At 45.3% G+C, this 15382-nt stretch overlaps 2 protein-coding genes across 7 annotated transcripts in view; one reads left to right on the top strand and one right to left on the bottom strand.

The window, feature by feature from the left end:
- The window catches only part of LIN52 (lin-52 DREAM MuvB core complex component), a 69755-nt gene extending 60353 nt beyond the window's left edge, over nucleotides 1–9402 (bottom strand). The window contains exons 1-5 of one of the 5 annotated variants that reach the window (XM_032801972.2): nucleotides 9276–9402; nucleotides 8777–8851; nucleotides 7745–7782; nucleotides 6443–6509; nucleotides 2006–2089 (exon numbers count right to left, since the gene is read on the bottom strand). In XM_032801972.2, coding sequence (XP_032657863.1) covers nucleotides 2006–2089; nucleotides 6443–6509; nucleotides 7745–7782; nucleotides 8777–8851; nucleotides 9276–9294 — 283 coding nt within the window. In that variant the 5' untranslated portion in view covers nucleotides 9295–9402. The remainder of the gene's footprint in view (nucleotides 1–2005; nucleotides 2090–6442; nucleotides 6510–7744; nucleotides 7783–8776; nucleotides 8852–9275) is intronic. The other 4 variants (XM_075065534.1, XM_032801976.2, XM_032801977.2 and 1 more) reach the window with 4 other exon arrangements.
- Nucleotides 9403–9558: 156 nt separating this feature from the next.
- The window catches only part of ALDH6A1 (aldehyde dehydrogenase 6 family member A1), a 22344-nt gene continuing 16520 nt past the window's right edge, over nucleotides 9559–15382 (top strand). Inside the window, exons 1-2 of one of the 2 annotated variants that reach the window (XM_032801961.2) lie at nucleotides 9559–9719; nucleotides 10660–10716. In XM_032801961.2, coding sequence (XP_032657852.2) covers nucleotides 9582–9719; nucleotides 10660–10716 — 195 coding nt within the window. In that variant the 5' untranslated portion in view covers nucleotides 9559–9581. The remainder of the gene's footprint in view (nucleotides 9720–10659; nucleotides 10717–15382) is intronic. The other variant, XM_032801962.2, reaches the window with a different exon arrangement.

The raw sequence follows: 15382 nt of genomic DNA, 5'->3' as shown, positions 1-15382 counted from the left end.
ACTTGATAACACTCACTCTAAAGAAATATGGCTTGCATGTACAGTAGAAACTCAGAGTTACAAACAGCAGAGGTATGAACTGACCAGCCAACCACACACCTCATTTGGAACTGGAAATACACAATCAGGGAGCAGAAGAGAGAAAAAAAACCAAAAAGAGTTCAGTACTGTGTTAAATGTAAATTACTAAAAAAAATAAAAGAGAAAGAACCATTTTTCTTTCGCACAGTAAAGTTTCCAAGCTGTATTAAGTCAATGTTGAGTCGTAAACTTTTGAAAGAAAACCATTGTGACATTGCACTCCATGTGCTTAATGGAAATATGCTTATGAGTATGAATATGACTTAACTAGAATACACTTCATGCAAAATGTCTCTTGTAAGATATCAAAACAAAGGTTATAACCTACTGAATACACTCCTATTTGTGTGCATGTATCATTCTTGTATCTGAAGCTAAAAATATGAAGTATAACTGAGGCCCTATTGTAATTATGCAAAGTGTGGCCCATTAATGGTGGTTTAGAATCTTGATGGCTCCCATTGACTAGGACAATTGGTTGTAAATGGCTCTGTTTACTTACAAATCTTCCTGTGTACACCGGAGCCAGCCCAGGAAGAATGGAGGTTGGGATCTCAGGACATGTGATCATGTCACCTGATACTGGAATCCATTTTAAATCTGGTACTTTTCCATTTAGAAGGAGGGGTGGGGACCCAGAGAGACAAAAGATTCCTGCCCTGTGCGAAAGCTATAAAAGGGGGTGGAACAGAACAAAGGGGGCTGCCAGTCATAAGGAAGCCCCTGCTATACACCCAAGATGTTTGCTGGAACTAACAAGACTGTACCGGGGAAAGGATTGGGCCTAGACTTGGAAGGAGTCTAGTCTGTGAAAGAAGCTTATTGAAACATTTTTGAGGGTGGGAAACTATTCATTGTAACCAATTTCTTAGTGTACTTAGCTTAGCCTTGCGTGTTTGTTTTGTTTTGCTTCGTGACTTACTTTGTTCTGTCTGTTATTACTTGAAGCCACTTAAATCCTACTTTTTATACTTAATAAAATCACTTGTTTATTAATGAACCCAGAGTAAGTGATTAATACCTGGGGGAGTAAACAGCTGTGCATTTCTCTCTATCAGTGTTATAGAGGGCAGACAATTTATGAGCTTATCCTGTATAAAGCTTTATACAGAGTAAAATGGATTTATTTTGTGTTTGGATCCCACTGAGAACTGGGTGTCTGGGTGCTGGAGATAAGCGACCTGCTGAGTAGTTTTTGGTTAAAGTCTGCAGCTTTGAGGGTGTGGACCAGACGTGGATCTGTGTTGCAGCAGGCTAGCATGTCTGGCTCAACAAGGCAGGGTTCTGGAGTCCCAAGCTGGCAGGGAAAATGGGGTCAGCAATAATCTCAGCACTCAGGTGACAGTCCCAAGGGGGTCTTTGTGATCAAACCCGTCACTACCATAACATTCTGTTCAGAGTTATAAACATTTCAGTTATGAACAACCGCCATTCCTGAGGTGTTTGTAACTGAGGTTCTACTGTATCTCCTCTATGACTGGTTGCCCCTGCAAATGTAAAGCATAAGGGTGGACAAGCAGTCTCCCTTCTCATTATTTTGCAGCAGAGGCAGCTGTGGAAGAGTGTGTAGGCACACAACACGGTAATACATTTACTACAGGAATAAGCTTTAATGCAACATCAGGATGGAAGCTGAAATCCACAAAGGTGGAGAAATTTTAAACTTGAGGTTCCTGCAACATTAACTCACGTGTCTATAACAGACATGTTTTAGACAACTGCGTAATGACATTGAAATAAAGTACGCCTCTTACCAGAGAACGGTTTCCTCATGCACTGCTGCTGCTTTCCCAAACATCTGCAACTCCTAAAAATATATATACTTTTCTAGCTAAAGAGAACTGCAGATCTGGATAGAACAAGTTAAATGTTTGAAAAGAGGAAATTAACTATGAAGCCATTAATGAATGTTTATAGTACTTACATTCATCCAGTCCTAGTTGATAAGCCAGGTTCTGCAGGCCTCGAACCTTCTCCATCAGGTTTGCTGTGGTAAGGCTCCCCAGCTCTAAAAAAAACAAAATAAATGTGATTTTTAACACTGTCTGTTGCCCTCTAGTGGCAACTAAGCCATATTAGCTATTTAGCAAAGAGCCTTCAGGTCATATGGTTGATGTGCTCGCTCTGTCCCTTGGAGACAACATATATTCAACAGTCCTCCTCACATCTGGATAAGAGAGAAATAGTGCAGGCCCATAGATTCCTTATTTGGAATTCCCAGTGTGGGTGGCTAAATCTGAATGGATTACAAAACTATAGACCAGGGGTCGGCAACCTTTCAGAAGTGGTGTGCCGAGTCTTCATTTATTCACTCTAATTTAAGGTCTTGCGTGCCAGTAATACATTTTAACAGTTTTAGATCTCTTTCTTTAAAAGTCTAAAATATATAACTAAACCATTGTTGTATGTGAAGTAAATAAGGTTTTTAAAATGTTTAAGAAGCTTCATTTAAAATTAAATTAAAACGCAGAACCCCCCGGACCGGTGGCCAGGACCCGGGCAGTGTGAGTGCCACTGAAAAATCAGCTCGTGTGCTGCCTTTGGCATGCATGCCATAGACTGCCTACCTGCTATAGATAGAGGGAAGAGACTTACTCCTGTAAACCACCCTTCTTCTAGTGCACACTTCTTCCCTACTGTTTATTTTAAAGTGCATTTTGTCTACTCTAAGTTTGACTATCGCATGCACTGAGGCAACACTTCCGCTGAGATGGTGTTTCTATAACCTGATGTGTCTCACTGTCAGGAAATTCTCACATTTCTTGGATGTTTCCTTTCATTTCATCCCACTACTCCTTGTTATACCACACTAAGTTCTCCAAGAAGGATGTAAACACCAGGGAAATGTCTGTAGATATTCTGATCTCTTCTCATCTTAGACACACATCTTAACTGTACCTCCACTTATTAATTATGAATACTTTCGCTCTTTGGAGAAATTAATTTCGCTGCATCCCTGACTGTTTTGTTGCTCTTGCCTGAGCTCCCTACAACGTTAATATCTGTATGGCATATGGAGGTGAACCCAGTAGCTCTGGTTCAATCACATATGAGACTTACCGGAAGAATTATTCACCTTTTTGCTTTGCTATTGTTTTGCCATCATATAGTTTATTATTTTGGGAGTAAACAAGTTTGAAGCTTGAGGAGGAAATGGACACAAATTAACAAATACGTTTAACTCGATAACCAATGTTTTCAATAGGAATCAAAGGCCTGTAGATTTTGTACTTTTGGAGAAAGTAGTAAAATCATAGCAGTTCCATAGCACAGCCAGCATTGTACTTAAAAGGAGAGATTAGATCTGTTACATAATCATACAACTATTTTCTGCAGAATCATTTACTTTTAGATCAAACTGACTTGTGAGAGCTCAATTAGTCTGTTAGTTTACGGATTAAAAATTACCCCTCTGACATCTCCAAGTCCTCCAGGAAAAATTTTTTTTTTAAAAATGGAACATTAGCTCAGAGGTTTGAAAAAATAAAACAAAATTAGTAACTGACTTGTATGTTGTAAACTTTAAGATACAGGCTGTATTTTAAGTTTATTATGTGAAAACATTCGATTAACTTATTCATAACCAATATTTGCTTTGTGTTATCCATCATTAACTATATCAGTCATCAAATGATTGTTCCAGAATTTAAGATTTCATTCAAGAGATATTTCTAGTAATATGGTTGTGAACAGAACATTGAAAACATGAGTCAAGGCTAATTGATTTGGTGGGTGTAAAAAGGTATGGATAGTTCTCTGAAAATATCCACTCAATGTGCAGCAGCAGTCAAAAAAGCTAGTAGAATGTTAGGAACCAGTAGAAGAGGGATAGATTATAAGACAGAAAATATAATCTCTGTATAAATTCACAGTACCCCCACACCTTGAATACGACGTGCAGTTCTGGTTGCCCCATCTCAAAAAAAGATGCATTTGAATTGGAAAAGATACAGAGAAGGACAACAAAAATTATTACGAATTGGAACAGCTTCCATATGAGGAGAGATTAAAAAGACTGGGACTTTTCAGCATAGAAAAGAGATGATTAAGGTGGGATATGATAGAGGTCTATAAAATCATGAATGGTATGGAGGAAGTAAATAAGGAAGTGTTATTTACTTCTTCATATAACACAAGAACCAGGAGTCACCCCATGAAATTAATAGGCAGCAGGTTTAAAAACAAACAAAAGGAGGTACTTCTTCACACAATGCACAGTCAACCTGTAGAACTCTTTGCCAGGGGATGTACTGAAGGCCCAAACTATAACGAGATTCGAAAAAGAATTATGTAAGTTCATGTAGGATGTGTCCATCAATGCTTATTAGCCAAGATGGTCAGGGATGCAACGTCATGCTCTGGATGCCCCTAGCCTCTGACTGCCAGAAGCTGGGAGTGAAGGACAGGGGATGGATCACTTGAAAACTGCATGTTCTGTTTATTCTCTCTGAAGCACCTGGCATAGGCTACTGTCAGAAGACAGGATACTGGGCTAGATGGACCACTGGTCTGATCCCGCATGGCCATTCTTGTATTCTGAAGGTACATTAACACCACCCTTTTCCCCCAAGTAAAGATATACCCCCCTGCAGACTGTCTGAAACAGTAGTTCTGACAGGTGCGAACAGCCATTGAGGGCAATTAACTTTGAAATTTAAGTTGACCATTTGAATGGTCACACAAATTAAATTGCCGCTGACCATTTTAGCAGAAACAGGGCTGGTCTACACTGGGGGGGGGGAGGATCGATCTAAGATATGCAACTTCAGCAGTCGAAGTATCTTAGGAGAGGGATAGCTCAGTGATTTGAGCATTGGCCTGCTAAACCCAGGGTTGTGAGTTCAATCCTTGAGGGGGCCATTTAGGGATCTGGGGCAAAAGTCTGTCTGGGGATTGGTCCTGCTCTGAGCAGGGGGTTGAACTAGATTATCTCCAGAGGTCCCTTCCAACCCTGATATTCTATGATTCTTTGACCGACCTGGCTGTCCTCACGGTGGCGAGTTGACTGCCGTGGCTCCCCTGTTGACACTGCTTACTCCTCCTGCTGAGGTGGAGTACAGGCATCGATTTCCGGATCAATTTATTGTGTATAGACGAGACGTGATAAATCGATCCCTGATAGACTGATTACTACCCACCAATCCGGCAGGTAGTATAGACGTACCCTCAGAATGCAGAATTTTCTCTGCAGAGACTGGCAGATGGCGACTAGCTCATTGTGCACTCAGCTAATCTTTTCCTCAAATGTAAAAGAAACTGCAAAGAGCTAGGAAAGTTCTGCTAGCCTTGTACTAAAGAGCCAACACGCAGGAGCAAGAATCCTACATAGAAGGTACCTTTACAAAATTCACATTTTGAGTAGAAGTAGCAGCACCTACAGGGACAATGATCAAACAGTTTGTGACTGCTCTTTAGCCTAATTCTATTAGAAGCTGTGCAACAGAACCCAAGTTGAGCACAGTTGAATTGAGTCATTTTCAAAAACAGCTCCTTTTGCACTGTAGTTTGTGTCGAAGTACAGTCAAATGTTTCTTCAGCCTGAAGAATAGATCTCCAAGGTCTAAAATTGGAAACAGTGCAGTAGAGCTGTGTTCAAAGAGCTATTTCTACAGTACATGCACTCATGGGGAGCTCTGTTGAACACTTCCAAAGCTGCTGCTGTTTTCTAGACCTGTCCATCCACAAATAGCTCCCAAATAAAAGAAACTCAGTGACTGTATCTGAGAAAAATTCATCTGAGCTAAAGCCCTTCAAAAGCCCCACGTTCATTAGCCTATTAGAATTAGTAGACTTTTTAGCCGGGGGGGGGCAAAAAACACAGTTGAACTTCCCCAGAAATCAAGATTTCTTGCCATTCTGTGAGTAAATGGCACAGAAAGAGATATTGGCTTGTGCTTTTTCTTTAAGCAGGGTAAGAATGTATTTCCTCCTCTGGCTATTTTACATTAAAAATTTATCTCGTCATCTTGATAGTTCATAGCCTTCCAGTTACAGAATAACAAAAACAAGAAAATAAAACCTGACAAGAGAAACAAGTTCTTCTCACACTATAGAACAAAGATAAAACGGATATTTAAAAAAAAAAATACTTGTTTGTTTAAAACATCTGGGAAGAAAACTCTGGAGGATTTAACAACTAATAGCTGAGAGGGGCTACCAACATAGATTTAGGTCACAGACAAGCAGGAAAAAAAAAAAAAAAAAGTGATGTTCCTTGATATTTCTAAGAAAACACAGAAATTTCTAACACCCCTTTTATATGCATGAGCAGCACAATAGGCACTACTTCTTTCCCTTTGAGATCTCAAGTTTCCACTTACTTAGATTCCACATCGCTTGCTATCTGATAGCTCATACTTACCCTTTAACATATCAATATCATCATTTTCTAGTTCAGCCATCCATTTGGGAGGAGAATTGGTGATAGGCTGTCAGAAGACAAACAAAACGCATGCTCAATCAAGTATTTTTGTGCATTGCTGTAGGAGATGTAAAGCTACCATCTCCAGCAATAATGACACCCAGACAATAATATTAAATGGACTAAGGAATAAACCCCAGACACTCTGTAAAGCGCTATTCTCATCAGATGCTGTGTTTCGGTATCTGAGTCCTGTTTTCCACAATTTTTTTCCACTGCTGCTGAAGTTTGATGCAATGCCCCCTTATCTCCCAAAGGGCAATATACACAGTAATACTTCTGATAATAACCAAGTTCAGATCTAAAGCTTTCACTTCCAAGTTTCATATATAGTATGAAACAGAAGATCCATTTATTGTAAATTCTGAAACTCTTATAGGGGAAAAAGTTACCCTAGCAAGTAAATACAGACTGTGACAAGTAACGTGCACAAAAGAGTGTTTTTTCTAGGACAGCGGTTTTCAAACTTTTTTTCTGCCGACCCAGTTGAAGAAAATTGTTGATGCCCACAACCCAACAGAGCTGGGGACAAGGGTTCAGGGTGTGGGAGGGGCAGGGGTGCAGGCTCTGGGATGGGAGCTGGGATGAGGGTTTTGAGGTGCAGGGAGGGGCTCCAGGTTTGGGAGGGCTTAGGGTTGGGGCATGGGCTTACCTCGGGCGGCTCCTGATCAGTGACACAGCAGGGGTGAAAAGGCAGGCTTCCTGCCTGTCCTGGCACAGCAGACTGCACTGCGCCCTGGAAGCTGCCAGCAGCAGGTCCAGCTCCTAGGCGGAGGCACGCAAGCAGCTCTGCACAGCTCTCGACCACGAGCACCGCCCTCCGCCCCCAGCTTTTGGGGCTCCATATGCTGCTCCTGCCCCATCCCCCCTCCACCTAGGAGCTGGACTTGCTGCTGGCCACTTCCAGGGCGCAGTACAGTGTCAGGACAGATAGGAACTGGCCTGCCTTAGCTGGGCAGCACTTCCAATAGGACTTTTAATAGCCCAGTCAACAGTGATGACCAGAGTCGCCACGACCCAGTGCTTTACATTCCATGACCCAGTACTGGGTCGTGACCCACAGTTTGAAAACCACTGATCTAGGAGAGGTCTTAATAGAAACAGACACGTTAGCAAACTAGATTTAAGAAACCTCATGGACAACACGTCTGTATAGGGTACAGCAATTTCCAAAAGATAGCAAAGTTGGGGAAAGAAGTGGGAGAAAATGTAAACAGGTTTCAATTAGAGGAGCTCACTTACACTTTTGAAGGAAGCAGCAAATTCAGCAACACCTGGTACTGGAAAGAAGGAGAGACAAAGAATTATTCACGACTGAAATGCCATTGCCTTCCTGTTTCCAAAGAAGCCACAACTAACCATCATCTAAGGATACGTTTACCTTGCAGCTGTGAAGCATAATTCCCAGTTTGGGTAGGCATAGACACTTGCGTTAGCATGCTAAAAATTACAGTGTGGCCACGGAGGTCATAGGCAACTTGCCTGAATACAATCCTGTCTGAGGTCCTAAGCAGACAGATTGACAACTAGTCTGAGTTGCCGTGGCCATGCTGATATATGTTTGTATGCTACATTGAACAGAGCTACTGCACATGTGCCAATCAAACTAGGAATTACACTTCCCAGCTGCAGTGTAGTTAGGTAAAATCCCCAGGCACACCCTGCCATAAGAAATGCCATCTCACTACATTAAATGTGAAATGTTGGTCACTTTAATTCATGCAAGAAACTGCAGTAAGTACTACAGTAGTTACAACAATTCAGAATACTCCTTGGGAGAATACTCCTGCTGATTTGCCATGGGAGTGTCAATAGCAGGCAGATGGAGCTTATTGACTAGTAGTTTACACAGAGATCCTGAGAATTGTTCCTATCAGCCCTCGCTACTCAGATATCAACCACCTCACCATGGAACGCAGATCATTGTAGTTTAAATTCATTGGTGAAGAGAAAACAACCTGAGAAGTATCCCCATTAGAAAGCTGCCATGAGGACATCCTAGATCTACTGAGGCTCAAGCTGGATACCTTTTCCATTAAACCAGCCTTACATTTATATGGCCAGATGAAGCCTAGAGGGTGCCACTCCCTGCACAACCAGACCATAACTCTGTGACACACACAGGCCCCTTCCCAAGTGGGGGACTACAGTACACTGATGATCCAGGGGCCCTTCTTCTTCTCACTGGGACACTAGAGGCTCTCTCCTGCTACTTCCCTCACGAGGGATCTACCCACATCACCAAGCCCTGGGGGAGAATCAGGCACGACTTACGCTGCTCCGGCCATAAGTCTGGAGATGCTCGGTCCAGCTTCTCAAAGCTCAACAGTGAGGCTTCCAGATCGGTCCCTGGAAGCAGACAATCAATCAGACACGGCGCATACCGCTCCCGCCTCGCAAGCGGGCATGTCACACGCAGCCTCGGCGGCGCCCCGGCCGTACGACCCCCCGGCCGTGGCGTGAGGACACCCTGGCACGGCTCGACCGCGGCGCCCCGCGCAGAACGCTAGTGGTACCTATCCGGGGACGTTCCCGTGTCAGGCTCCATTGCCCGGGCGGCCCCGCAGCGAGATGGGGGCCCCCGGCAAGGCCAGTCCCCGGGACCCCCACGCTGCCGAAGCGCCGGCGAGAGAGCGTGGGGGCAGCGGCAGATAAACTCGAGGTGCGGCTCAGGAACGGGGCGGGCTGGGCCGGTACCCAGGAGACGCCGCGGCTGAGCTCCGCGCGCAGGGCAGACGGAACCGGCTCCAATCCCGGGACTTCAAATTCTTACCTTCTGTGGGAGCCGCCATCTTGCCAAGTCACGTGACGGGCAACTGCCGCCCGCGGGAACCTGTACACGTGACTCCCTCTAGACCCGCCCCGACACGCGTCGCCTGCGTCCCTCTCCCTAGGAGGCGTGTCCGGACCCGAATTACCACCCAAGCAGGCGTCCCATGCAGGGGGCGTTTCAGTTCACGTAGCCAATCCTCGCCCTGGGACGCTGGGCGGTTCCAGTGGGGCGGGGCCAAAGGAGTTCGGATCCCTATTGGCCGGAACGAGGGGGACTGTGCCGTGCGAAGGCAAGGGGGTTTTCTAAATGACCAATGACAGTGGGGGGGCGGGCCCTGGTGTATGGGGGTCTGGCGGTCTGCCCCGGGCTCAGGGGTTCCCAGCGGGCAGGATGGCGGCTCTGGCAGGTCGCGGGGCCCAGGTTGGGCAGCGGCTCCTGTGCAGGGTGAGGCTGGACGCCCGCAGCCCAGCGGGGCTCGAGGGTATCGAGCAGCCCCTTCCCCGTGCCTTGGTGGGGGAGCCCTGTCGTGGCTCCGACGGGTGGGCCCAGGGCTGAGCTGCTGCGGCTGGGGGCTCGGGGCTGGTCTCTCCGGCCTCACCCCTGCCGGATGGTCCCCCCGGTTAGGGGCCGTGCGGCCGCCACACGAGTGTTCCCGACGGGCTCTCGGGGGTCAGCCTGGCCGCCAGCGCGGCTCCACTGAGTGAGAGACCCGGGGTCACCGCTCCTGCTGGGGGGCGAGCAAGCCTTGCACTCGCCCCGCGAGGGAGGAGTTTCTCCGGGGTACACAGCGAGGATTGGCAGCGGGACAGCTCTCAGACTCGGGCAGCGAAATGAATGGGGTGTGAGCGCTGGGCTGGGCGGGCTCCCCACAGGGCTCTGCATGGGGTCGGCCTCACCGCTTTGGTGCCACAGTGAACAGGGACTGATGGAAGCTGTTCTCATTGTTCCCCGTCCTGGTGCCCCAAGGAGAGTTGCGGGACGGTACCTAAGCTGCGCAGTGGAAACGGTTTAGAACTGCACTCGTGTGAATGAAGGCAATTGTGCAGCACTTTCAAATACGTCGACTTAGCAGGGCTAACTTGAACCACTGAACAATTGGTGCTTAATCAGGTTCCTTGCCATTGATTCCCTTAGCACTTGTTCAGTTCTCTGGCCTACGTACCGGGAATAATGGTGACCCCTCCCATGGCATATTAACTTGAAACCATTGTTGACAGAACAATGCAGGTATCAATCAGGATACAATTGACTAATGGACCTTGGGGCTCAGATACCACAAGGCACGCAGGGACTGGATGGGTCTAACCTTTGCAGAGACCCCAGGATATGACTCTTGTGTTTTTAACCTCATTGGTCTCTGTGTGTCTGCCTTTCTTTCATGTAGATCCTCGCAAAAGTGAGTCCCACCTGGTATTCTTCATCCTTCTCTTCTTTCTCAGTGGTGAGTTCATTCTTCTTCCTGATGATAAGCTTCACCAAAGGGAAGGAATTGGAGGCTCAAGGGGTCCTGGATGCATGGAAGGGAAGGAGGAGATGCAGATGGCAGCTATTTTGTTAAGTCTCCACATATTGGCATGGCAGGAGCTGCATCCTGGTACTTTCACTTGCATAACTCAGGGTGCCCAGTGCCTATCTAATCTGGTGTTATGAAACTAAAGCAAGTTTTTGTGGTTCCATTGCCAAAGGGGTGGATTTACACAGGAATAAAATGTATTTGCTGAATTAACATTAATAGATCAGCCCAGCTAGCAGGGCATGAAATAGTTTCAAGTCAGAACTCTAGATAAGGCTGGCTAAAGCTCTAAGAAGTCTGTAATAGCTACTGGGGCAGGTGAATTGTTGGACTCTTTTCCTCATGCAATGAAACGCTTCCTTCACATCTCTCCTTAAAGGTCACTTCCAGGGCTTAAATTTTCAGACACTTTCCTGGCCCTCTTCCGCCCCCCCCCCGCCCAATTTGGGGTTGTGGGCTTCAGTTGTGGGGCAGGGGGGAGGTCTCAGGGGCTTCAACCCGACAGGGAGGGGGTGCCAAGGCTCCCACAGGTTTGAAGATATTTACTGGAGCTCTGTTCTGGACAGCTCCAGCTGAATTTAAGCCCTGGTCGCTTCTGTCACTTCTCCTCCATTTGACTTATAGCTGTTTTCCCTAACACATTCATGCTTTGGGGCTCTTAGTGAAGTGAGGGAGGAAAGTCCTAAGGAGCCTTTCTGGTCATTGAGAGAGAGAAATCTGCCTTCTTATTAATCTAACTTAGATATTTATTAGACACAGGACAACTACATTAACAGAATATTATTAAGATTGTAAAGTCAAGCAATCAAAAGTTAGCAAATGCCAGGAGTGATACATCCAGGGTAAGATCCAGACTAATGTGTAGTTGTGTCCCCTTGCCCTTTAACCTTGGGTGCCTTTTCACTGCTGTAGCCACCACATCTCATCTGCTCTCACACAGCCTGCAGCCCATAAGTCACTCCAAGCTATATTGTGAGAGGGCTGCCTGCCAGACTCACAGCAGCTTTAATGCGGAGTGACCCCAACACACTCCCATTCCCAGATTTTCCCCCAGAAATGTATGTCTTGTACTGCCCACTCCTTTCCTGGAAAATACAAGCTTATATAAAGTTTCTCATTTAACTAATAAAAATGATAAGCACACTTGCTGTCCCAAATGGAGTTTCCCAAACACTTTAATTCAAACATACTGGATTAGATAAAGTAATAAAACGAGAGAGATTTTAAGCACCCACAAGTATGAGTCATATAAGTCAGAACTGGTTACAAGAAAAATAAAAGTAAAAGGCAGCTAATACCCTAGTTGGCAAAATTAGGCAACGGTTCTCCATGGCTGGAGTTAGACTTGCTGGGGTCTGGGGCTGAAGGCCAATCCCAATGGTTTCAGCTCAGGGTGGCGGGGTTTGGGCAGGTTCAGACTTTGGTCCACCATCCTGGTCGCGTAGTAATTTTTGTTGTCAGAAGGGGGTCGTGGTGCACGGAAGTTTGAGAACCTCTGAACTAGGGTAAATTCAGGGCAAAGTCTCACCACATGATTCAGCAGTTCTACTGGCTGAACTTTCAGCCAGGATCCCTCCCCAGTCCAGTGTTGTTTTCTTTGTTCTTCAGATGTCATGAATGCCATCAGCAGAAAGAAAGGGAGGAATGATTTGTACGTCTGTCCCTCCTTTCTATGGCTTTCCCCTCCCCTCACCAAGAAGCATTTCCTGCTGAGTTCTAGAAGACAGAGAATCTACCTGGATGGGAATCCCATGGTGGTTTTTTTTGCGAAAATGTAGATTTTTTTTTTTTTTTTTTAACCTATGTCCCTTTTCCTGCTAGGCCCATTTCACCTTGTTTACCCCCGGCTGAGGCAGCAGCTTGCCTTTTGTCTCTGACGAACTAGTTTGGCCACTCCCCAGACTTGGAACATGTTTTAGTAACACCACACGGTGAAATCTTACAACTTTACATACAGTATTGCCACACATTTTACGGGGAAAATAATGGTAATCAAACTATGAGCTTTCAAATGATATCTCACGAGGCATGCTTGTACAAAGATTATTATAATAGTGTACAAGGGGTGAAAAATAAGATAGAGACCATCAGGATTAAGATGGCATATACAACCTTAATTTATCCCCCTTGTGCATATTGATTCTGATGGTCTTTAACTACATGATCATGCATATTTTTTCCACAGGGCCCCTGCCTCATTCAGTGCATAGAAGAATGATGCTCTATTCAATATTTTGTTTTCTTGTCATTATTCATTGTGGCTCCAGGTTTATTTACTGCATGCTATTCAAACCCTGCTCTGAAGATAGAATTTTTACTGTCCTCAAAATGGGCTTTTCTGTGGTGCTCTCACCAGAGTATCTGAATGTTGTACAAACAGTAATGAGTTTATCTTCATAACGCCCCTGTGAAGTGAGTTGAAGTGAGGTGGTGGTGGTATTATCATCCCCAGTTTACAGATGGAAAAACTAAGACAAAGAGAGACTAAGGTCAAAAATATTCACTAATTTTTTTATGCCCAATTTCAGACACCTAAAAGCTGATTTTTTCAGAGTAGTTAGTATTATATAGAGCATTATGTGTTCAAAGCATAGCTCCCCTTGACCTCATTTGCATCTCAGGCCTGGTCTACATTACGCGTTTAAATTGATTTAAAGAGCGTTAAATCGATTTAACGCTGTACCCATCCACACTACAACGCCCTTTATATTGATATAAAGGGCTCTTTAAATCGATTTCTGTACTCCACCCCGACGAGAGGAGTAGCGCTAAATTCGATATTAACATATCGGATTACGGTTAGTGTGGACGGAAATTGACGTTATTGGCCTCCATAGTTCCGCAGTCTCCCGCCCTTGGAATTTGGATTGAATCATTTTGTCAGCGCCGAGTGTTTGGGTACATGTGTCTATTCCTTCTCGGACGAAACATTGTGGGTTTCTTTCCAGCCGCAGGCAGCTACTTGTTCCACTGGAGTTGCCTGTGAGACGGCATAGACGGGGCAGAGGCACCTAATGGAGATCCTTATTGATTTTTTTTTTCTCAGTTGCTAAAGATACGCAACGTAGATGGTATGGAGGACTGTCAAGAGAGAGCATACAAATACCACGTACACGCGCATTCATTGCTATTTTGAATTTGATAGCAGAGAGTGGTTACGTGTCGTTTGTACCGTACTAACTGCCAGAGAAAACTGGCAATTGAGATGACAGTATATCTTTTTTTCCCCTGATATTATTCATGTACGCTAACTATCATAGTAGTCGCTGGTTGAAATCAGCGGGTGCGCAAGCGCAAAAGAAAAATTGGTCATCTGCCTCAACGTTGAATGAGCTCATCTCCCTCCCTTATGGTTCTAAAATAGAATCAGTTGCCTAGAATAAGGGCAAGTGTTTAGAGGACCAGTGTTTCGAGCACAGTCTCGTGTCGTATTCACAGGGGTGCCCTAGCACCAACCCACCGTTGCCTCTCCCTCCTCCCACTTCCTGACCGGGAGGTACAGTGTGCAGTATTCCCACCAAGATATTTGATGTCGTGAAGTATAAAGAATGCAGAATAAGCACGAGACTTGTTGAGTGAGATTAAAATGAGATGCGAGGCAGCCTCCGGTTGGCTTTATACAGTGCAGCAGTAACAGATTTTCTCATTATCCAGGAAGGAGTGGGGCTGATAAGAGATCAGCCCCGTTGCTATGATGAAGACAGTTACCAGACCGTTTGCATTGGCAATTCCTATGGGAGCTGTGTAAGTTATGACCTCGGGAGTAGGCCCACCCGATTCTAATTACCCAGGCGCCCGCCAGCTACTGAGAGCGCAAGGGGAACTAGACCGGGGCCTCTAGGCGGAGGTTCATACGTCATCTTGTACCGTTTTTACCACCGGGGAGGGGAGGAGCAGATACTTGCTCTTCACTGCATGCAGGCATCGGTTCTACCGCAGATTCCGTCCACTATAGGGTGGAATTGAAAGAAGTCAGAAATGATTCTTTCCATTTCTTTCAGCGCCTTGGTCTGGTGTGGAGGGAATGAGGATGCTATTCCTTGCTGAAACCAGTCATTAATTCTGTGTTTGAACTGATCATGAACTGGGGGTTCTCAGCCAGGGAATTGAAAATTACTTTTTAGAGACTGCTGTTATGGATAAGTGGAGTCCTCAAGTACCCTAATTCCGATGAGCCAGAAATTCCATTTGAGTTCTGGCATTCCGATTACAGCTTGTCAGAACAGCGCTGATGTATCCTTGAGAGAATTTTTTTATCAAATGCTTTGGGATTTCGTCTTCTTCTGTAACGGAGCTGCTGATACAACAGATTTGTTCCATACAGGCGATTCAGATCTCTTCCTTCCCTAGTATTCCGTCCTAGGTCTGCTTGGAGCTCTTTTTGCCGTATTTCGATGCTCGCTACCATAACGGCTGCTCAGCCCAGGAGTCCACGGAAGCGAGGGCAAAAGGGCATGTAAATTAAAGTTCGCGGGGCTTCTGTTACCCCTGTGTTGCCCCATGTGCTTATCCACAGTGAAGATCTTCAGGGGATATGATATGTACGCTGCCGTGTCACGTTGGATGCACACTGCTAGGGAAAGAATAACGCACG

The sequence above is a fragment of the Chelonoidis abingdonii genome, chromosome 4, assembly GCF_003597395.2.
Source record: "Chelonoidis abingdonii isolate Lonesome George chromosome 4, CheloAbing_2.0, whole genome shotgun sequence".
Lineage (NCBI taxonomy): Eukaryota > Metazoa > Chordata > Testudines > Testudinidae > Chelonoidis > Chelonoidis abingdonii.
Note: the sequence above shows the minus strand (reverse complement) of the source record. Positions and strands in the feature narration are given on the sequence as shown.